Source organism: Anastrepha ludens, chromosome 3 (genome assembly GCF_028408465.1).
Source record: "Anastrepha ludens isolate Willacy chromosome 3, idAnaLude1.1, whole genome shotgun sequence".
In the NCBI taxonomy this organism is placed as follows: domain Eukaryota; kingdom Metazoa; phylum Arthropoda; class Insecta; order Diptera; family Tephritidae; genus Anastrepha; species Anastrepha ludens.
In genome coordinates this window covers 32,652,342-32,677,571 of record NC_071499.1, presented here as the reverse complement: position 1 = coordinate 32,677,571, position 25,230 = coordinate 32,652,342, and the positions used below count along the sequence as shown (strand labels likewise).

General features: G+C 35.5%; 1 protein-coding gene across 1 annotated transcript in view; it reads left to right on the top strand.

Moving 5' to 3' along the window:
- LOC128857349 (uncharacterized) overlaps window positions 1-25,230 on the top strand; it is a 129,973-nt gene that overhangs the window by 39,470 nt on the left and 65,273 nt on the right. The window contains exon 2 of the mRNA XM_054093069.1: window positions 1,710-1,802. Coding sequence (XP_053949044.1) covers window positions 1,710-1,802 — 93 coding nt within the window. The remainder of the gene's footprint in view (window positions 1-1,709; window positions 1,803-25,230) is intronic.

The window sequence follows — 25,230 nt, the reverse complement described above, 5'->3', positions numbered from 1 at the left end:
GTCAAGAGGAAAGCGAATAGATACCAACGAGTACATGCAATAAATTTTGAGTCTAACTAACAAAATGGTGGAAAAAAGTCGCGAGTTTGTGAGTAAAAAAACTAAAAAACACTGATAGACAATCAAAAAGCCGAACACGAACGAAGACTTGGAAGCGAGCAAAAAGCAAAAATAAAAAATTATACAAAATAAAAAAATACATGCAATATAAAAAAAGAATCACACAAAAAAACAAGCAAAACATACACAAACAGCAACAGTCTAAGCCTTCAGTGCTTGCAAAGCAGCAAAAAATGTTGCTGACCCGCTAGCAGCAGCCATGTATGTATACATGTTTGTATGTATGTTGCTATAGAGCAACATTTCAGCAACAAGCTGCTTTCAACCAACAATAGGCGCACACATACCTACAAATGCCAAAAAGTCGCGTCAAACGTAACCGAAGTGCCAAAGCAATCAAAAAGCATTTGAAACAATTGGCCTGAAACGTTTCGATATTTGTTGTATGGCTATGAGAAAAAAAAACTCATACAGAAAATTCGACAAATCCAAAAAGCATAGAGCTAAGCGCTAAACAATAAAACAATAGCCACAACAACAACAACTAGCGCTCACGGCGCACAACATCAGCTTTGTGCAGACTGACAGTGTATAGAAAGAAGGAAATCAAAAGTCTGCAACTTTAGTATTGGCCAGCTTGCTTTGCACACAAATTTTAAGGCAGATAGCAAGAAAACAGATAACAAAACAAACCACAACTACTACTGCCTGCCCCTCCTTCCAGTCTGACGCAAATAAACCTTTCAGACCAGTGTAGACTTCTGCGACATTAAGCCTGATTGCTGGACTGCTGCTTAGCTGCTCGACTGGTTGTCTGTCTGTTGTTTGCGGCCAGCTTGACTGTTGTTTTTGCTGTTGCCTGCTCTCGGATAAGAGCTTTTTTGCCACAACCAATTCAGCTGTGCGACATAGCAAACTACAAAAACTGTACCTACTTTCCAAAGACCCCACTAACACCAGCAGCAGTGGCCGCAGCAGCAGTAGCAGTGGCAGCAGCAGCGGCGGCAACAAAACAGCTCCAAACCAGCTGAGCAACAAATGTTGCGGCTATTAGCACAACATACAAGTCTATTGCCTTAGCCACAAGCGAACGGCGTACAACCAACGCCAACTTGGGGTAAAGCGTTTGGCCACTCTGAAAGGCAACAGTCGCAAAACCAGTTTTCTTGGTGTTTCGTTCCCTGCTGTGGCTGTGGCGAATGGGGTAATCGGGCACACATGCATGCGCACATACACACATAAATAAGTATGTATGATTATAGCGATATACATAAATGTACGGCAACAAACAGCAGCCAATCTTTAACTCTTCAAGCGCTTAACTCTTTCGCTGTAGAATTTGACTACACAAAACGACTAGCCGACAACGCTGGCCGCTGAGCTCGCTGCTAAGGTGTTATGTGTATAACAAAACATGGCTGCCATAAAAACTCGTTTGAGTCACTTGGCATGGCAAATCGTAGAGAAAAGTAGCTGCCGTATGACTTGAGAAAATACTCGTATATAAAGAGTAAAGTAAACAACAACAATTCCTCAATTCTTTGTACCTAAACCTTTTTCATCACTCCATATAACATTTTTTTATATTTTTCGTACTTCCCTACTTCTTCACATTTGTTTCATATTCTTCATTTTGTTGTCTCTTACAGGTCTTATGGCATTTGGACGCCTTTCGTCGTTCCTTTCGCACCCTCAATCATCACATTTGCTGCGGCCAAGACTGCATATTCTGTGCACTAAAGGTAAGTCAAGTCAAGCCAACTTATGTTCCACAAAATATTACTTATCTAAGCTGTGCGCTTGTACGTGGAAGCGATCATGTTTATTGTGTGTATGATGGCTTGTGACTGAAAGTATGCAACGTTTTGCTGTTTATTAAATACACCAGTTGTGGGTATGATCGTTTTGTTAGAGGGCTGTGTTTGCATGCAGTTCAGTTGGAGTGTTTGGTAATTTGGTTGTGGGGCGCACCAAATCGCTTTGTTGCTGCAAAGTGGACTGCGAATGTTTACATGCGTGGAAAGAAGTTTGAGATTGGTATTTTTTGAAATCCACACGTATGTGAAATGTAGAATATGAATTTTTCAAAGCATATTTATAGGAAAATTGAAATTATGTTCGCTGGTTCCTTAAATAAATCAGTTTTCCACCACAAAAACTAACAAAAAGTACAAGCATACGCTATGGGGATGTCTCCATGTTAATCATATAATTGAGAGAAATGGGAGCAGTGGCAACTGTTTCCCAAACGAAATTTTTTGTCATTCTGAAAGTGCCAGATGAAGAGGAGTTTGAGGAGAGATAAAGCGGTATAGAGATTAGAGTCTTTAGTGACAGTCAGGCTGCACTGAAGGCCCTGGAGAATGTAAAGCAAACCGTAAAGATTGTGCAAGAATGTAATCTGTCATGGTGCAAGGACACCGCGGTATTCAAAGGCATCAAATTTTCTTATGAATTAGCCAACTGCAGATCAGCAGTTACCCCACAGGGACCAAAGCCAATAATCGGAATCAGTTCTATTGGAGTTTTGAATTGGATCAGCGATTATTTATGCAATTTACATAAAGAGAGATGGTCCGGTCTAGAACGCTGCAAAACTGCAAAGTGTTTTGTGACAAGCCCGAATAGAAAACTATCGAACTTTCTTCTAAAACTTGGTAGAAAACACATTTGGTTGATGGTCGGTATTATTAGAGGACAAAATCCATGAGTTCCAGATATGGCTACTATTGGAATCATTGAGAATCTGATTTACCTGTCTTGCTGAGAGCAGCCAGATAGCACTGAACATTTTTTCTGTGAGCGTCCTGCTTTTCTCTCTGTCATTTCACTCCTTGACTATCGACTCTTTCACTTTCAGGAGCTTCTAGTACAATGGGCCTTTTAGCCTGAGTGTTTTTGGAGTTACCAATCTCTCTGTGCTTCTTGGCTCGCCTTTTACAAATTTCAAGCATGGCGAAAAGAATTCAGAAGGTGTGATCAATATCAGTATATTAACCAGATCTCAGCGAACTTCAAAGAATCAGCTGATTGGCTGACGTCGCCGGGGTTATGACAGAGTTTTATTTACGGAAAAACTGAGATCTTGTTGGTGGCATACGTAAAACTCAAAAGAGTTTCATTGATGTTGTTTCGTTGTCGTCTGCACAACGACCAATTGGACGAGTGCGTGAATACGGGTGAAATGAACGGCCAGAATTCGGCTGCTTATCAGTCACTCTCCAGTGTTCTGGAAGATTACATGAAGATAAACGAGCATCAAAAGAGATCACCCGGAAGCTCAAAAAGGATTGAAGAGGAGACAAACATATTTATTGAACAATTTTTCCAATGAGGTGGCTGGTATAAATATTTATGACTGAAAAGAGCTCGTCAAGCCTATCAAGTGTTTAAAATTGGACTGTATGTGTAATCTAGTGAGCTCTCAAAGGAGTTTAGTGCTAAAGGGTAGTGGTTTAAGTGCAACGATTCGCAATAATGATTATGACTATAAAAATAAAACAATGCATGGAAGAACAAAATTAAGGTTTAATACAAAAAAGCTCTCCAAAATATGTATTTACTAAAGACAAAGGCGTTACGATTTTGAATGATTATGTCAGATAACTAGGAACAAAATATTAGCTCATTCGACCCCAACGTTGCCCTACGTTGCTTATAGGCTTACGCGCAGCGTTCGATTTGTTTGTGTTTAATGAACTGTAATGATAGCGATAACCATTTGCAAGACACTTAGAAAAGTAATTTAAAAGAGACTGCAGCAGAGATGCAGACTCCTGAGCATCAGCTTGCCAGCCGCTTATTCATTTATTTATCAATCAGCCGGCAGATGCCTTGACTTCCAATCAGTGGCATGACTCCGTGGAATGGAATATTTGAGTCCCTTTGTGCCTGAACAACCTTCAGAAATTCTGCAGATCTGTTTTCAAAGTGACTGCTGCGTTACTTAAATTCTATTGTATTGATGACTGAATTAAATTCTTAGACTCACTTCCATGCCAAAAAAAAAAAACCAAAAATATGTAAAAAAAAAATATTTAAAAATAGTTAAAATAGTTGTAAAATGTAATCATGTAAAGTGAAGCATGTATTGTATTATTGTATTTTATTTAATTGTATATTATTTCGTTTATTTTAATTTTATCGCTTTTGACACTGGCAATTAAGCGATGTATATAAATCCTTACCAAATTGTTAACAAACATACTTAATGTCAATGGACTGATGTATAAAAAAAATGGGGACAAAAAAAAAACACTTTCATGCCAAAATTGAAATCATAGAATCCAAGCTCATTTGCTCGCAAAAGTTACTGGGTCTGATATTTCGGTATTTGGTTTTTTTGCCTAAAAAGGACTTTGGGTACAGCAGAACCCATATAATATATGTATATAACCATCAAACAATTAATGCTTTTCATGATTTATTAATCGTATCAAATATTAAATAAATTAATATTACAGCCATCTGGACGATGCGAATTTTCTGCCACAGTGCTGCGCTTTTACACAGAAAGACTTTTTGTGCTAGACTTTCTTACATATAAGGAGAGCACTGCCCGTGCTATTCGCTAGATGGAAACGCACAGTTTACAAAATGTCTTGGAAAATTTGTTTGATTCACAACAGCTACATCAGTTGAGGAAATTAGACGCAAAGAAGTTTGAATTCACTTGAGTTTTTGAACCAAAGTATAAATGTCCTCCTCCGCCGCCAACTTTTACAAATATAATTCAGTTAAAACTCCTACCTATTCTCAAATTATTTTGCTCATTTCCCATATCAAATATTTTACGCATTTGCCACTTTTACTATTTCCAACATTTTTCCTAACAACAACACGCATTTCTTCCGTGTACTTTTTTAATTGCACGAAACGCAACGAATAGCAGAAAAACCATTAGCAGCCAACCAAGTGGAAGATGACAAATATAAATGTGTAATGCGGAAAAACGGCAGCAGTAGGGCGCTTTTTTTTGTTGCAATTGCTGAAAAGTGAAACAATGATATTGCGTGCGCGCCAAATATACAAACCTGCGTGTAGCTGTGTGCGAAATCTACCTATCGGAAAGATGTGTTTCCATTTGTAATTAGTCGTGAAAAGCCGAGGGCCCTAGAACTCATTTCAAGTGCGTGATTTTTCTGTTCCCAGCAATAAACTAAGACGGCACGGCACAGCGATTTTCCCTCAGGTGTGCCAGCACTTGGTCGTCGGGGCAATTGCAAGTGAATAAGTGAATGGTTGCTTTTACACACACACATAATCGTATATATGGATGTGTATGTGTCCGTGTGTGCATGTTTGCTGCGCCTATTTGTGGCGTTATAATGGCGCTATGGCTAAGCTGCAAATTCGTGGAGGGGTAGAAGTAAAGTACCGAGGGAATAAGGGAATATTCCCACACATTTATTTACCCGTACGCGCACTTTGTTGTTGTTTGCCGTCATGTAGGGATTTTCACTACTGAACTGCTGAACTGTAGCGAACATATGATGACAGCTGCAGGCATATATATATACATATATGTTTATTTATCTATTTATTATGCATATATACATTTTTTTGACTCCAAGTAGCTTGGGTTCCTTTACTTGGTGAACGCGTTCGCAGCTTAAGTCTTTTGTTCCGCACGCGATCAACTATGAGAATCACTTAGCTTTGCCGCTGCTGCTTTGCTAAAGTGTCTCTTCGCAAAAATTTTTGTGGCGCTTTTCGCTTGTTGCCGCAAAGCAGCTTATCATGAACTTTGACTTTTTGCGCTACGAGTTCCGTTTTGAAACTCGTTTTGGAGATGTTACTTCATTAGTTTAACTTGATCGGCTGGCGGCGCTTCTTCAGTAGACCTTTCAATGTTTAGTTGCGAAAAAATGCATTTGTTATTATAATTTATAAAGAAGCTTTGTGCAAAACTCAAAGCACCGTCACGTTTGCTGTACAACGATTTCGCTTTTGCAATTGACAATTGAAAAGTATATTTTAATTCCCCGCAGGCCAGTTTTGGCTTGTTGCTGTCGGCAACTCAAAGCAATTTGACCTTTTGGACCACTTTTTGACTGTTGCAAATGAAATTAAAATGCATACGTGGTGCATTTGGTGTCTTGCGTATCTCAAACAAGCCAATATCGAGTTTGATTTCTTTAGTGGAAATACAAATTTAAAACCCCGCAAATTGAAGGTATATGGTTCTTAGCGCTGAGCTTTTAAATTCGATTATGTTTATGTAGACCTGTTCATTATAAATTTACCGGTAAAACATTCGAACATAGCTCAATAGGCATCAGTTATAGGGTCAATACGGATTATATGACTCCGAAATGCATCGGGGTGAAGAGATTCCGAACAACAATAGAAGAAGAAAAGGCATGGGAAGAGCCATTAAACGTAGCTCCAGTAAACTTCACATATTTACTGACGACTCGAGAATGTTTGACGGAATAGGTGCAGTGATTAATTGCGCACGGAAAAATTGGGCATCAAGCGGTCATTTAGGCTTCCTGACTACTGCAGCATCTTTCAAGCAGTAGTCTTTGCTGTAGGAAAGGCTACAGAAATATCGTTCACAAAGGCATTGAGCATGCTGAGCAACAAAACTATCGTAGGCATACTGACAGGACATAATTTGCCAGTGACATACGTATACAAGATAGGAAACGCAAACAACGATAATTGCAGATTTTGCACTGGAGCAGAGGGAAACTCTAGAGCACCTTCAATGTTTATTACAAAAAGTCTACTACAAAAAAATCAAAAAGCCAAGCAGGCATCTGGTACCATCTGGTACCACTTTGGACCCATAGTCTATGTGATGGCTTCCGGCCAGCCAGGACACTTAACCTAACCTATTCATTGAGAAGAAGTTTCACTTTAAAAATTCAAAGGAATAAAATCAATTAAGGAAAAATCAATTAGTAGGGTGTGTTTTTAGGAGTTTTATTTAAAAAACTTAATAGGAAAAAAATTAAAAAGTTGGCAAAATCCATTAATATGGTGTGTTTTTAAAAGTTTTATCCAAAAATTTAAAATATTATATTGGGAAAATTAATTAATAGGGTGTGCTTTTAGGAGTTTTATTTAAAAAATTTAAGATGTTGTGAAAGTTAATTTATTAAAGGCATAAAGGCAAAGACCCTATTGGGTGTGATATTAGGAGTTTTATTTAAAAAACTTTGTAGGAAAAAAAATTTAGATGTTGGCAAAATCGATTAATAGGGTGTGTTTTTAGGAGTTTTATTTTAAAAACTTAGTAGGAAAAAAAATTAAGTTGTTGGCAAAATGCATTAATAGGGTGTGTTTTTAGGAGTTTTATTCAAAAATTTAAGATGTTGGGGAAATCCATTAATAAGGTGTTTTTGTTTGGGTGTTTTATTAAAAAAATTTTTTTTTAGAATCATGGTGATAGACCCAAGTCTCATCTATAGTGATGAGTTGAGCCGCAAACTGCGCTAAAATTAAATTAGCGACCAAATGATAAACTGCGTATGCAGCATTACTACATAAAATCTATAGTTTCACGTGCATTTGGAATTTTCCTTCAATAGCTTTTACTACTGCACCGCGGTGTAACCCTTTTACGTATTTCAATTTATATAAGGAATTTCAGTAAAATAATTAAATTTGCGGCCAAATTTTTCTTAACTAACGCCTACATACGAAAATACATAAATGAAAAAAAAAAAAATTATTTTGAGTAATGGAAATCTTTATTTTGACTTTAACGCGCTCCATTGGCTGTCTGTTTGTATATGTACTGCAGTTCTTTAGTTCACAAGGACCCAAACATGTAAATATTCCGATTGAGTGATTAATTTTGTGCCATCTTATTTTTTTTAAGGTACCCAAAAATGTTCAAAAATTATAAAATTTTGCATTTTCGCTGCTAAATGTAGTTTTTTGAAGCGGCTTCATTTAAATAAATAATAATTTTTGATTTTGCCATATTTTCCTTTTTGTGAACGAAATGCTATTCAAATAAAAATGCACATATTTGGCTGATATGGAATTCTAAGTTTTTATCCAAATTAAATTACTTCCAATGTTTACCTTCTTACCCATACGTACCTGTATATGGATATAATTCACAGAAATAATATTTAAGATGCAAATAAGTTCTCCAAATTTCCAGTTTAGTTTATCAGAAATGCTGAATTTCCGCTGAAAAGTTTGACTATTTTCACATAATTTTCAGGTATTTTAAAGACTAGTGAACATAAACAATTGGAAACACATAAAATATCCCACCGAGCATTTCTTACAAATGCTCACCACCTTTGTAGAAAACCTCCTACTGCACACACAAAATCTATCAGCTCAACACATGGCACTGCCTAAAATGCATGACCGAAAAATTACGCATAGAGAGTTGTGCTCAACAACCATAGCTCACGGATGCAGAATATCTGAAATTGACATTCCACTGCATTACAAAACAAACGCAATTACCATTTAACTATGTCGTTATGCCTTTTTTCGGTATTTTGCTGATTACACGCATTGCGCCAGACGTTTCCAATGAATATTTCAACTGACTAGCCAGTCCGATAACTAGCGCGTCTAGTCAACTACTATTTTATGAAGCAAAAGGTCACTCACTGCAATGACTGGCAAAAGTCATTCAGAAAACGCCAAAATTCTAAAGGACTCGCCCAGCAGCCAAACAGACAGCCAGCCAGTCAACCAATTTCCAACCGCCTACTCATTTCCGCTAACGCCCGCGTTAGCTGGCTGCTTTTCACATACACTACTTTATGTACCCTTCAGTGAAATACCCAACTAGGCAGAAAAAAATACTTAGTTTGCAATTAGAATTTTCTGACTCAAATCGGACTGGTCCGATAAATACTATATTTGTTCCATTACAAAACGAATTATTCACTCAAATATTATTTGATTTTAATCTTTTAATTCACTCATTGTATAACTGATTTTCGCGATCCTGTACGAGCTGGTTTCTTCGCTACTTGAATCATTACTGCATCTATATCCAGTCTTTGATTGTAGAGACGTGGTTGTATACCGGCCGTGCTAGCTACTGTAAGATTTGCGTCTACTTTGGCTATTATACCCATTTTTCCATTTCCTTAAATTCTTTTGTGTCGTGGTGTTCAGTAGATAGTGGCTTGTTGCTCAGTTCCTAGATCATGCATCCTGTTACGACATTGTTATACGCAGTGTGAGTTTGGCATTAGAGTTGTTAAGTCTGCAGCTTTCGTTGCTGCATAGATCTCAGTTTGGAGCACACTGCAGTAGTCCGGTAATTTGTTTGACTGTTCATGGCCTGATTCCCAACAGAATACTGTGGCTCCAACACCCTCTTCCATTTTGGAACCGTCGGTGCATATGTTGAAGGTGTGGCCCTTCCATTATCCGTCCATTTCTAATGTCACCTTAGATTCCCTATTGAAATTAGCGTGAGAAATAACGTAAACCGAGTTAGCGTTTAAAGCTCTGCATATTCGGCTGTGGTCATATGGTGTTTGTACTAGTTGTACTCTTGTCAATAGCCTAAGTGCAAACTACTTTGCAGAACTTTTTGCTACTAAGTCTATTGAGTTAAGGTCAAGTACCTTGTTCAGTGCCGTTGTCTGCGTTGCACCCGTTACACACAGCTCTGCAACTCTTTGTGCTTTTGTAGGACGTCTTCTTATTGAAACTTGTCCACCATACTAGAATGTCATTGGTCTCTGGGAAATTCGATGTGAAAGTCGTCCATTACCGTCCATTTTTCTGCAGGCGTAGGAGTATAAGGCATTGAGTGCTTTCTTCGTTCGTTCTTTCCAATTGAGCTGCTACGTTAGTTTCTATCCAACATTACTCCTAGTTACTTAGTATATATCTTAACCTGTAGTGTGATGCTATCCATCCCAGGTCTAATCCGGTCGGAATCTTGTAGTTCCTGGTGAACAGTATTGAATTTCGTGTTTTCCGGACTTACCTTTAGTCCTGCTTCACCTGCCCACATGCTGATTGCCTTAAGTGCCCTTCAAGAACTTGACTCGTAGAGTTTAGGCATCCTCCTGAGATGATGATGGTCAGGTCATATGTATGAGCAGTTAACTTTGGTCCTTCGTTTTTCGATTTTAAATAAGATTCTGTTTACTACCACAGTCCATAGCAGAAGAGAAAGTACGCCTCCTTGTGGTATACCTCTATTAGCTCTCCAATACATGGCCAAAGAGCCCCATTCTGTTACCACTGAGCAACAATTCAATCGGTGTAATGAATTACTAATGTAATGAACAATGTTTTTTCATTCAATCTTTTGAATTATTTATGTATTTATTTTTCCTCTCTATCAATACTGAGAAAATGTGTAATTAATACTAGAAGCAAATATAAGGCTACTAAACGAAACTATGTATACAAAATTTTAAATTATCTATATATATTTGTATACTTGTATATATACATATATAACTGGCGCTAACATCCTTTTTGGGTGTTGGGCTGAGCTCCTCCACCTATTTGTGGTGTGCGGGTTGATGTTGTTCTACAAATAGAATATTTTAAATTATACTTAAAAAAGGTTTGTATTGCTTGTATGTATTTATTATATATTTTAATTAGCCTTTTAATCCTCAAATTAGTAGTTTTGGTGCTTAAATAAACTTGCCCATTTTGAACTAGTTTGGGACTAGTATATTTCTGATCGAAAATAATACAAAAAATATAAATACATGTATAAATATAAAAAATATAAGTTGCTTGTATGGAAAAGAGGCATTTGCCTGACTAAATAGTTAAGTCTACGGCTCATACTAGTCTGCGGCTCATACAACTAGTACATTTGCCTACATGGTTAAAACCATATACGCACTTGCACACATTTCTTCTACCCGTACACGCAACGTAATTGAAGGTTGCATTTTCATTGCGCTTTCGCATAAATTTCCTTGTGATAATTTTAAGTGGAAATAGAAATGTCATTTTTTCTCATTTGTGATTAATGTTTTTTCTTGAAAATTTCCATGGCAATAAAAATGTTTTATCTGAGAGAGGAAACCATACAAATACTTGCCATAATGATAAACATATAAAAGTACTCAACTTGAAGCTTAATTGTATTCAATGATAAATTAAGTGCTAAATATGGTAATTAAATGGCCGCGGTTGCATAATTACCTGCTTTTCTCTAAAAAACTGCGACAGTTGGTGCAGTAATTGTTGCATTTCCATATGTAAATATATCTGCATTCGTGTATGGTATGCATATGTTCTAACTCTTCTATGCTTAAGGGTAGTTTGCAGTTCTGCAACACCAACTTTAGGCTGCTGGCAACTGAGCTAAAGTGTTGCACGCGCGCCACTTCACGTGAAACTTATTAACGTCTGGCGCTCGCTTGGCAGGTATATCCGCAGTGTGTGGGAAAATGTGTGAAAAGTGTGAGAATTAAGATTTTAAATCAGGCAGGAAATATACATACATACAAACATATTATAGAAATGAAGCTACCATCAGTGTAAGAGCTCTTATTTGTTGAGGCTGTGTTATAAAAAATTAAATTTATTCTGTAAGCTAGTTTATGCTTCTTCTTGCACGCTATGATTAAGCGTGGAGTAAGGCGTCACTTCATTTAGTCTTGCCACATCCGTTTTGCTTGGCAGGAACATAAACAAAGAAGGTGGTAGAGCTTCTTCAAAATCTTCAGCTCAGAGAATAATTGGTAACACTATTACCTTCTCTTCTATGCAGTGAATGATTTCGTTTATACTCAACCCCTTATAGGCCATGAGCCACCAGACAGCCTGCTTCCTGAATTCAACGCATTTAACTTTAAAAATATCGTTTTTGTTTTCCAAATTACTCTGCTTACCAAAAACATTACTTACCCAGGCCAACAGATACGACTATCTACTTAAATGCATGTAAATTTAGTAAAACTACTTTGAAGTCATTTTCAATTCGTTCTAAGAAGTACAGAAGACCTAAAAATTGAATTCCACACAAATCGATCCGCTCTAATGCTCATAAGAGCAAATGCTAGCAATGCATCTATGCAAAATGTGTAAGCATTTGCTTCAACTTAGCTTCCTTTCTTTCTTTCTTCTTAACCTTTTGGGTGAAAACATTATGACCCGCGCCACAAATTGGAGGAGGAGGTCGGTCAAACAATAAACAAAAGGTGGACGTTTGGAGAAAAAGAAATACATTATTTTTGTTCTTTATTTTGGGCAAATGGTTTAAAACTGTTCAATGGTCGATCTCTAGCTCCTGGGCAATGCTACGACATTTTCTGAAACATCCAAAATGCCTGACGAAACCAAAATTGCACGTAATTGGTTGCTACAGTATCGGCACCTTAAACACCATTCATGATTTCAGCGGCCTGGCTTGCATTTCCGCCTTTATCAAAGAAGAACTGTAAAATGTACCGAACATTCTCTTTGGTGACACCCATTGTTAACACCCTGTAACTCACTATTGAAACGAACAAATAAAAAACAGGAAATGAGTTTTTTAGTGTGAAATGTTACCTTGCCAACGAGCCCAAACCCTTTCTAATTGCCTTTTTAAAAGACCTTTCATTAAAGCTGTTTTGAGAGCGAATCAAAAATGCCCATTTAAATAGAAATTAAATTCCTCTTTAAATTCTGCTGTAGAAGTGGGAGCACAGACATTTTATTTGAAGTCCTTTTATAAATGATATTTTTGATAGATTAATTACACTTCCGTCCAAAATTTTGAAACTTTAACTTCCGTACAAGAAAAATGCGACCCACTGGGGTAGTACCGTCTTCGGCAAAGTTGGGCTGGGAGCCACTCTCCTTCATAATTTGTAATACTTGTTGATGTTGAACGACCTTTTTTGCAAAATTGTAGGACTGTGTTATTGCTCATCGGAATCTACATATTTGCAGTCTATCTGGTAACTTATGGATGCGTTGCCAAAAGGCGTTCAATTTGAATAGGTATCGCTTAAAAAACAATAACCAATATTTGCTTTAACTCTTAACTGAAGTCACTGATATTAAGCCAGAACTTACAGCAATAAATACAAAAGTATTATCTACCAGAAAATTCGTCATTTAATCTGACAGCCAACCAGCAATCAAAGCGCTAGAATTCAAAACAGACTCGTCGAAAACAGTCATAGAATATTCTCTCTCTCTCTTAGCTTTACAGTCTGTGGTGGACCATAGCTTCATCAACAATCCTCCTCCAATTCAGTCTCTCTCTTGCCTCATAGAATTTTATAAACTCCTAATTAACTTATTCCAGCATTCCAATATAAACTCACTTGGGTGCTATGTCACAGAAATATAGCAGACAAATTTATAGCTGCTGCACTTGCCAGAAAGGGTACGCAAAAAACTTTTTAATCGGATAAAGCGTGGATGCCTATAGCCACTTGCAAATTACTGATAGACAGAGCAAATTAAGCAAAATGACAAGGCTATAACTCAACAATGGTCGTTCAAAATGCTTGCTAAAACTCAGCAGAGAGAATACAAGAACTTTGATAGGTAACCATGCTAGAAGACTGGGAGCTCCGCACGACACTAACCACCTTTTCGCATGCCCTTTAAAACCCACTCATCCAACATTCCTCTCCCTTTGGACCCAACTTGTCGAAGCAGCATGTTTCCTGGGCGTACCTTTAGATGAGCCTGACGAAGACGACCGCTGATATACTCAACACTATCGGGGTTTCTCTTACTGCTACAACAACAAAAACAACAACAACTGACAGCTCCATACTTTGATTATTGTAGAAGCTGCCACAATACAAAAGAGGAGGAAACTATTAAACATCTCCTTTGTGAGTGTGTAGGATTAGCTGGAAGAGAACTGTACATGCTCTTTTATAAAAGCCACAGGGTGGTTTAAAAGGGATCCCATAGTGTAAGGCAGAAGTTCTAGCCACCAGACCTAACTACCTACCCTAGCTGAAGTTATTTTAATTACTCGTACTCACATTTTTAAGTTTTTGACATTGGCTCATCTAATTTAGCTTGCATAAAAAAGTGTTAATTAAAAAATAAAAATAAAAAGTGATTTTGAGGTAAGGAAATCTTTATTTTGAGCTTTACGCACTCCATTTCTCTTTGTATACTGCGACTGTCTAATTCACAAGTTCGCGATGCCATTTGCAAAAAATATAAATCTTCTAATAGGGTGTTTAATTTTGCGCCACCTTGTACATAGAGTTGAATTCGGAAAGCAGCTACTTTCCTTATAGGTAATGATCTAGTAGTTGTAGATTATACTTAAGCACCCTATTTACAAACTTACATCCGATTCTACAACCCCCAATTCATAAACTATGCTGAATTATTTGAAATTTGTACCTTGAATTCTATGTGCAGATCCCAATTGACTGGCAAAGATGCCCAACCTCTAAACTGATCATTTTCTTGATACGAACGTTTCAAATAAGACGCTTCTTTCCGCGTCGTTATGTCTGAAAGGTTACTTTAAGGAGGTTGAATTTTAACATTTTCCAAATTATTGTTATGCGATTATGAATACACACTGATTTAAAAATATAATAGACACTTAACAAAATTCACATGTATATCAATAAAAAAATACAAACTCTGCACATAAATATTATATATATTAACATACATATGCACCTCCAGCATCACTTTCCCCCAACCAACTCCAAATTAAAACCACAAAATACACTAAACGGAAAATCTCATAAATATCGTATAAGACACACTTCAGCTAACCCCAGAATCACCTTTGATCGAAACAGCAATAAAAAACAATGGCAACAACAAAAGCATCAACATAAATAGAAAAAGCAATGCAACACACAAAAAGAAATTTCAAAAACAAAAACAGCTATAGACATCCCTAACAGCTAAGAAAAACTCACCAGAAACAGCATCACAAAGTCATTGGCATGGTTTCAGGCAACTTCAAATTAAGACTAGATGCGAATAAGAAGGTAAAAGAAGAAAAAATAATAATAAACAACAACAGATCAGCAGTTAGGAAAATTCGTGAAATGGCGCGCGACTGTACCATTTTTCTTAAGCGATGATCCCAAGAATATTACGTATGCGGCAGAGTAGAAATGGTAGAGTGGTGGTAGTAGTAGTAGTAGTGATAGTTTAGTAGTATTGGTAATAGTAGAAGTAGTTGTAACTGTCGTAGGGGTAGTGTGCATGGGCAGTTGTAAGAAAGAAAGCAAAGGAGGAGTGCAGAGAAAAGTGACCGACACACGTATGATGATATCAGAAAGCAAACCAATAACAAACAACAAAAAAATAGTACCTATAACAAAGAAAGACTACCGGCGAATTTCGTGAGCATGCGAGAGATGCCTTTAAGAAGAACTTGAAAAAAAATTATGGATAGAGTGAGAGATGATGTTGAGAGTTAGCAGAGTGGTGGTGGCTGCTTGATAATAGGAATGAGAATGGGAATGGGAATGATAATTTCAAGACTAGCATGGGAACGTTAGTGCAAGTGAAACAATGACGACACGAGATGGGCTTTTGAGGAACAAAGCTAGCAGGGAATAGTGTGATGAGCTGACGCTGAAGCAACAAAACAAGTTGAGAGGAAGCGGAGTTGTTGCGGTGTTAGATGAAGTAAAAGAAATTGAAGCGTAAGAATTGAAACCCGATACTATGTTATTAAAAAAGCCAAAACAGCAAAAAACAAAGTGGAGATGAGGTCAATGGGAGTATCTAGTTGGAAAAGGGGATTTGAAGTAGGACAAAAGCTGGGCGTAAGCGGTGGAAAGAAGTTGAGAAAAAGCAAGAAGAAATGAATACCAGTATTGAGGAAAAAGTAAATAGACAAGTAAGATTGAGTTGACTAATATATGAAAGCCCAACAACACAGTGGCACTCAAATTGCTTTCAGGTGGAGATGGGCGCTAAAATTGTGATGTTTCTTGCACACTTCTTTGACGGTAAATGATTTTTTATAATTTAAACTGTTTTAATGAGCTACAAATAAAATACATTTTTTGACTTCTTTTACTAATTTGTGGTTTTAATAAAAACTAAAAGCACTTGCAGTGAAAAAATTACAGGATTTTTTTATAATTTAAACTCTTTTAATGGCCTACAAATAAAATTAATTTTTTGATTTTTTTGAAAATGAAAATTAAAAACAAAAATTACAGGATTTTTCCAATAAATAAGATAAGATACCTTTTGACTCTTAGTTTTTTTATTGAGAAAGGGATTTTAGAGATTCAAGGGGTAAACATTCCTTTGAAATTTTGGCAAGAGTTGCAAGTGCCATGCACTCCTTTCAGCAGAAAAAATCTGCTTGGTCAAATACCCTTCAACCACACAAGTTTTTGCTTAGTCCCCTATGAGGTGAACCAAATACCCCTAGACATATAAGGAATGGCTGCGGTGTTAAACCAATTTCTGTTCTTGTTCCAGCGCAAGTTTAGTATGACAAAAGCCCAAGGCGCATGCTGCCCTTATGGTAGCTTAGTTCTCATTAAGATGCAGATTTTTGCACGAAAATTTTGATCCTAACTGCTTCTCAATTACAATTTTTACGTTAAACTGCAAGATAATTTTAGGCACCCACATCATCTGGCTTCTAAGGGTCACTCTGTCACAACTACAGCATTTAAGTGTGTATCACTTTTCTACTACCAATTTTTATAATTTGTGTTTCAAAATTTCTCTGAGGAAACTCTACCATTTAATTTTTTATCTGATCATCGAAGTTTATTAGTAATCAATAAAGCTGTAATTCAGCTTGGAGTTGTGCGAGGGGTTGAATGAAACCAGCTTTCGCTAAAAACGTTTTTTTTTCTTAAATATTTCTGTATTTCTTTGCATTGTTTACCCAGTTGTTGTAGTCTTGTTTGCTACGCTTGTAGCTTCTTGTAACTTCTTAAAGTTTGTTGACTGCAGAATTGTTATTGTTGCTCTTGTATACACGTTCTTTTGCTGTTTTTTTTGAGGTGTTTGTGTTTCATATACCCATGCACACTATTTCACTAGGGTTCTATAATTTTGTTCATTCAAAGATCATTTCGTAATAGACCAATGAAAGTGAGATAGATACAGAGATTACTTACTTACTTACATACACTGCTTTCCTCTGCTCCCAGTAGAGTATAAAAAATCCTTAAGTAAAAATATTTTCAGCTGGTTGCCAAAAAATGTCCACAGCTGAAATCACATCAGATATATTAGAAATATTTTTTGTTATAAATTTTCCAAGTCTAACATAACATTTCGTATTTTTTTTTTTGGGATATTCTATTCATTCTAATGTAATCATAAAAATTATAATTTTGCATAGTAACCTCGACAATACGTTCAAGCAAAAGGACCTAACATTAACACCATCAAACACTTGGCTGCCTGTCAAACTCACACCAAAGGTGTCTGTTACAAAATAGGAAGAAGAAGAATGTTTTTACTTGTGATTTTGTACAATGATCATAGAACCACATTTGGGATATAAATATGCGAGTATGTAAACCACATTAATCGAAATGGCGAAAGGACTCGACCATTTAACAATCCGTTCGTTCTTCACATATTTCCAATAAATTGAGTCGAGGTCAAAATATCTGAACAAAACTTGGTGCCCGAACCTGGCCCGAAGTGGATTGAAATCGGAATAGAGTGAAACCGGGATATAGGGGTAATTTTCGAAAATTCCAAAGTAAATTTGCTCAAATTCTGTATATCATTCAGAACAAGGAATTAACTTAAATGCTCCACAAAAAAAAAAAAAAAAACAATGGAAAATAAATTCGTACATAGATTTGAAGAAATTCCAAAGTAAATTTGCTCAAATTCTGTGTATCATTCAGAACAAGGAATTAACTTAAATGCTCCACAAAAAAAAAAAACTATGGAAAATAAATTCGTACATAGATTTGTCATTTTTACATACAGAAATTTTGTAAAATTGGCGCATCCCTACATTCTTCGAGTTAATATTTATATCAATAAAGCTTTTTTTTTTTAGGTCCCAAGCACGATTACCCGATTGTCTTTGCAGCAAATAAAATTTCAACACGTTGAGCGCGAAACCTAACCCTGGGGATCGGCGCTGATCTTGCCCCGTGGCTGGCTCTGCTGCCTGGGGCCGACATTATTAAAGTTAATAGATAAATTTACTCTGAATGAATGTAATCATATATACTTTTAATGGGCTTTATTGAAGTATCCACAAGCAAAAATGTGGCTGGGATTTACACATGCAACAAAATATAAGATTTTTTTTGTTACATTTTTGACCTTGTTAGACCCAAATAATCTTGAATTTAACAACACTATTTCCGAGCTTTATGGACGTATCCTTCTTTTTCCTGTAATGTATGAATATTTGTTATTTCTCGAAGAGGAATTTGTTCATCTACTCGCTGTATCTGTCCATTTACCAATGGTCTCCGAAATTCCGTAACTGATATTTTTTGTCCGTTTACTTCTTGAAAGAGGAACAGGGAATTGATCGCTGATAATATTACATTAGTGCATACTTAAAGAGCGATCAATATCTGTCGGTCGAGGGGCAAGGTCAGAAATATCGGTGCCGCGCTCAACGTAATAAAAGATCTACTAGATATCACTTCACTTCAGTAGTGTCATAATCTAAAAAAACAAGTGCGTGTAGCGTAGTACACATAACAGAAGTCAAAGTTTCAAGGCAGACAAAGAAAGAGGGAGAGACCCGAGAGAGAATTAGAGAGAGAGAGAGAGAGAGAGAAAGAATATAAATCTAAATAAATTCTCAACATTTGCAGAGAATACAAATAGACAAAATTTACAAACCACGGAGAAGAGTCGACTGGTGTAGGTAAACGACGGACACAAACCGTGGCAACACCGCACTCTATTCCGAGCGTTTATTGCCCGCACAAACGCAGCGCTTCCAGGACCGCAGCAGCGGCACAAATTACCGCAAGGCAATACCAATAATGCCGAGCACTATCCAGAAAACGGAAATAAGCGCCAAAAAGTAGGTTCCAAAAAAAAACTCCAAAGAAGTTGGGACCAAAAAACGCCACAAACAGTAGGCACCAAGGAAATATAACGCCAAAAGGTTGGCACCAAAAATATATTTCCTACAAGTTTGCACCAGCAAATAAGCGCTAAAAAGTAGGCAGTGTTATTTCTCACTAGAAATTAGCAACCACAAGGAAAAATTCTGGAAAAATAGCCTAAAGTGTATCTAAGATATATAAGGTATAGCTCTCTCTTTCCTTTACCTCTACTTTATATCTTTTTTTCTCTCTCGCGGAACGAAAATGCACAAAACGTTGCATGGCCTTGAAATTTTACTCTCCATTCTCGCTCGTCTATCGACGCCTAAGAAGGTTAACTTCAAAAAGTATGCTGAAATGACCTGAAGCACTTCTTTAATACTGTGTAGAAAATTGATGGCGACATCTATTACCATAAGAGCACCTCATTAGCTAAAACTAAGTATTTACATTTACACATAGAAAATTTAGAAGCCGTTTTTCTGGATATTTTGGTTTTTTTAGTTATGGTAATATTTAAAAAACAAGTGCGATATACTAGAATTAATAAGAAATAAGTTGTTGTTTTGGCGTGGTACCGCCTACTTTCGAACGCCCATGAACTTTTAATTATTATACAAAATTTATTAAACTTTTAATTTCCGTCAGTCGTTAGTTCATTAAAGTAAACTTTTAATTGCCATCCCCCATAGACAACTGTTTCTTAAGGTAGTAACTAAAGTGAAATTTTAATTATCTGAAAGAAAAGTAATCGTTCAACTATCACACACACTGTTTGCAAAAGTGTTATTAATAAAGGGACGCCCCTAAAATTGGAGGCATCAAAAAATTCGGTTACACCAAAATTTTGTAAAGTAGGCGTTAAAACACGCGCTGGGTTTATAAAGTTGGGTTTCGAGACTTAGACCGTCGAGCTTGGTCTCTTTTACGCTTGTTTGCTCTTTGATTTTCATATTTTTTTCATTTGCTTTGCCTGCATGGTTTTAGCTTGTGAAACGCTTTTCGGCTTTTAACTTTTGTTTGCTACTTAAATTCGAAGCGCTAAAACAAAGAAAAGTCAAAATCAGCGGCTTCTCTGTCATTTGTTTGTTTGCCAACACAATAAACATTAAGCCCGAAGCGGCACGCACAAACAACAACACCCTACATTTTTGGCACTCGTCTTGTATTAAAGAAAATAAAAAAAAATTAAGAAAAATAGAAAAAAAAACTAATTAAAAAAATAACAACATTTTCTTGTTCTTACATACATAGGTACATTTAACTGCTTGCTGACTGTGATGATATTCATTAGAATTTTTTTTTTTTTTTTTCTTAACTTCTTGTTTGTCTATGCTGCTCCTTTTGTTTGACTTTTAATTCAAGACATAAATTAACATTAAATGCTGAAAATAGTAAAATCACCACTCAGCTATCAGCCAAAGAAATAGCAAAACCGGCTAGTATAATCTGCTGTAAAACATGTTGAATCCAAGAAAAAGTGGAGTAGTCTGTGGTGTGCTGACTTAAATTATGAAAATCGTCTGCTTACGCTGGGAATCTCCCACGCAACCTGTGCAGCGCAACCGTCGCGCTTGAAAACACTTTTTCACACCACTTTGAACTTCATACCAAATATACGACTACCCATTCTATGCTCTGGCTTTATAGCACTGCTGTTTAATTGCGCACAAGTTAAATAATTGAATATGATACGAAAAAGATATATTCGGCTTAGTTTGCGTGTATTTTGTAAATTACATTTTACTGTATCCTACGCTGTGTATGTTTGTTTGGCTAAGTGGTTCTAGAGAATCAGAGTGCAGGAGTTACTCGTACGAAGAATGATTTTTATAACATTTAGAGCAGCTTTAAAAATAGATTTTATGTTACTGCTGGCAAATATATTTCCTTCAAACTTTTATTGTACTTTGACCATTAACTAAAACCTACCAGCTTTCGTGCCACATACGAGCATAAAATTTAAGCAAATGATTCAACGCTTTCCCAGACAACATACGAGTGCGTTGCGCTTGACCAAATTTTCCTGCTCCACCGCACTATCTGATTCACACACCCGTTCTGCGGCTGCTCAAAATTCATTTTAACCTACGCTCCACAGTTTTTGTTTACTGCTTTGTTGACATTTTATTTGACGCAGAGTAATCCATCATTTGCTTAGTGAGCAGCGATTGATTAATTGAATAGTAAACCGATTGATTGTCTGCTCAATTTATGATTAACCAAATTTTCAAAAATTATCTTCTCGTCTGCCCTACCTGCATTAGAAGTTTGGCATAGCACCTTTTTCTCTCTCCCTCATCTGCATCATTAGAAGTTTGCCGTCGACGTGCATTTTATGTGGAAAAGTATAAGGTTTGGCCTATGTAAATGGTTGATTGGCTGTTTATTTATTGTAGTCTGGCTCATTATGGCAATTGATTTATGATCATTATCTACGCAGTTGCAAAACCGATATTTTTTATTGTAATTTTACTGCACACTTCTAATGGCTTGTTAGCGAAGGGATTTGCGGAAAGTGGTTACCTGATAAATCTGTGTGTTTTGGCTGGAAAGCGTTTGTAATTGTTGTAGTACTACTTCTCACCTTGTTTAGAATATATTAAACTGTATTTGATTTACTTTTAACACAAACATTATTTATTTTTCGCATAAATAAAATAAGAATATATTGTGAAGTCTTACTTCCTAGTGAAGTAGTGGTCGCCATAGCGGAAAGGGTTTGTGCATGCGTCCGTAGTCGAAACCCATTGTGTATGTACTTCAATCGAAAATAGTCAATATTTTGAAATCTTCATGGAAAAAGAACTTCCAAATATCGCAGAACAGTTTCGAGTATGGATATGTACACATTTTTATGATCTCTCTGCATGGCTTATTATTTAAAATTATTATTCAGAATCACACTTCGATTTTTAATAAATCGCTCATATCGATTTAAATATTTTTATAAATAATAATATACAAAAACTAAATCAAAATAGATCAACGAAATCAACACAAGACTGAAGTCCTATGCTGCCGAGAGGAGTGAATAAGTAAAACAAAAAAACTTATTTTTCTAGTGTTTGTTTTTTTTTTCAAAATATATTTTGAAATATTGATTATTTTTTAAGTTGTTATTTTTTGGATCGGAAATAAGCATAATTTTTTAGTTTTAAATGGATTATCACAACTAATAATAACATTTCGATCAAAAAATAAAACTCATTTCAACTGATCGAGGTGAGTTGCGGTGAGTTACGGTGAGTTGCTGGGAGTTACGGTGAGTTGCGGTGAGTTTGTTTTTATTTTTTTCGATGTGTCGAAATAAATACCACTCAAAAACAAATTTTTACTACTGAGAGCAAAACGAAATACGATGAAGGAATGAGTTTTAGGGTCGACCAAAAAACTAAATTTCGGAAAAAAAATCTTTTTTTATGAAAAAATTATTATTTATTAAAAACAAAACTCCGGATCGAAACTTTCTGAAACTTTCGTATCAAAACTCTAAACTAATTTTTATTAAAAACAAAACAAATAATTCTCAAGGAATTAGTTTTCGATCAAAAATATAAAACTGGAAAAATATTTTTTTTTAATCTTTTTTTATAAAAACAAAAAATATTTTTTAATACAAATTTTTTTACAAACTTGTTTGTATTAGAGACTTTATTTTTTATTAAAAAAATTATTAAAATGATATGAAAAATATATTTTTTATGAAAAAATAAAACTAAAAAAATAAGCATCATTTCTGATCGAAAAATAATCATCATTTTTTTTTAATAAATCTTAAAAACAAATTTTTACCTCTGAGTACGATGAAGGAATGATTTTTATGGTCGATCAAAAAACTAAAATTCGAAAAAAAAATCATTTTCTATGAAAAAATTATTATTTATTAAAAAAAATCTCCTGAAACAAGTATTATTTTGATCAAACCTCTAAACTAATTTTTATTAAAGAAACAGGAAATGCTCAAAGAATTAGTTTTCGATTAAAAATATAACATTTTATTAAAAAAAATTTTGCAGACGTTTTGGTATCAAAAACCTTTACTTTTTATTAAAACAATTATTAAAATAATATTAAAAAAAAATATTTTTTATGAAAAATCAAACTCAAAAAATAAGCATTATTTCTGATTGAGAAATAATCATCATCTATAAAAAAATAAATCTAAAAAAAAACACATTATTTCTGATCAATAAACCAAAAACTCCAAAAATAATCATAATTTTTTATAAAAAAAAATCTTGAAAAATAAGCATTTTTTCTAATCAAAAAATAGGAACTCATAGAATCTAACATTATTTCAGAGCGAAAAAATATCATTAAAGAGCTCCATTTTTAATAAAAAATCAGAAATTTATTTTATTATTGAACGCAAATTTTAAATTCTCAAAATAATGATTAAATATCTTCTTTTTAAACTTATAATGATTCTTGTGCCTTGTTTGAATCTATACAATATTTTTTTGTCACTAAGTCTAAATTTTCAGGTTTAAATATGAGCATTTGATTTTTTTCTAATTAACTAGACTTAGAATTTGATGTAAGTAAAGCTACTCATAAAAAACTATTTGCCATTCGAAGTCGGCTTAAAACTGTAGGTTCCTCCATTTGTGAAATAATATCAGAACGCGCATCACAAATAGCAGAGGGAGAGCTCGGCCAAACACCCAACAGAAGTGTAAGCGCCATACATTATACATTTATTTTTGTATCTCGAACAAAGAGTATTTTCCGTGTCACACAGCGTAATCCAAGCCACCAGCGAAGACAGGTTAATACTTGTAGTTAGTAAAGGATGGAAGTCATTTGCAAACTAAAGGTGATGCTTTCATATACTCCACTGAAGGTTTTGTTAGGCATATTTCTTCTTTGCACTGAAGTTTCTCGTAGCCGGTGGTCTAATAAAGTTAGGATTATATTGTATATATCTCGCACAATTAATAATAAATATTATCAATATATCCCGCTTTTTGCTGCAAGTCTTGTAAGAGAGGAGAAAAAATGCATCACAATTTGCATCACAATAATAGCAAACAGTATTACAAAATATTACAAGTTATTCATACATAAATATAATATATTTTCTGGCATACAGTGATATACAAAAGTATACAGTAAAAGAGAGGAGCCTTCATCAACCCAACTTCGGTTGCGCCATTCATTGTACTTCTCCTCACAACTTCTTTTGGCGTAGGCGGCCTTTGGACGTAATGCAGCTTAATTCTTAGCTTCCGCACGCGTTGTTGTATATTTCTCACGATAAGAACAATAAATTTGAGGGGAAATTAATTAATTTGTATCATTTTTCTTTGATTTTGCACACTAAGATTATTTCTAAACTTTTGTTCCCCCAATTTATTACCAGAAATAGCAGTGGTCATACAAGTAGTTCAGGGCTTTAAATCATTTCACCGTTAATAGCGTACACCTACATTTAAAAAAAAAACTCAGTTCAAAATAGCTAATAGTTCTGGTTAGGCTGCCAGCGATAGGAAATACAAAGCGAATATGATAATATGAATAAAAAAATAAACTATTTGTTCAGACATTTTTTATCACACAATAAACAAAGGAAAGCTGTATTTACGAAGCAAAAATGGAGCACATAGCACACCCGCATACAGGATAATAAATATGTAAGCATATCTGTGTGCATATGCCACAGTTTTTTTTTATTTTTGCCCTTATTGACTTAGTTAGTTCTTATCATGAAAGTATATTTGCTCGCCGGTTGCAAGATATGCTCCAAGCTGTAACTACGGAGATAATATAGCAAAATAAAGAGCTGTGATGTGTGGAAAACAAAAAGGGAAGATCAGAGAGGCGCGTGTTAATTACAAAGGTGCGTTGGGGACTAACAAAGGTTCGTTTAATTGGCAACAATTAATAAATTTTAATATTTTATCTTAAACTTCAACTCAAAGAGTCAGGGATTGAGGCCTGCAAATGAAAAGCTATTAGAAAAAGTTGGCAGAAATTCAGGAATTATGGGAGCAGATATTCGATTTGCCATTTTTTATGAACTTTGAAATGAAAAATATTTACTGAGTACAAAGTAGTATATGGGGAGAAAACGTTATCGCTTGTGACCGTTTCGGGTATTCTGCAACTCACATATTTCTGTAGGGGAAGAGTCCCTTGGAATACGTCTTAAGTCCTTGGCTATCTTTGGTTCTAGTGAAATCTAAAATTAACGAAGATTAGGTAGGGAGGTGGTAGACCCTTCGTAGGTCCATTGTGA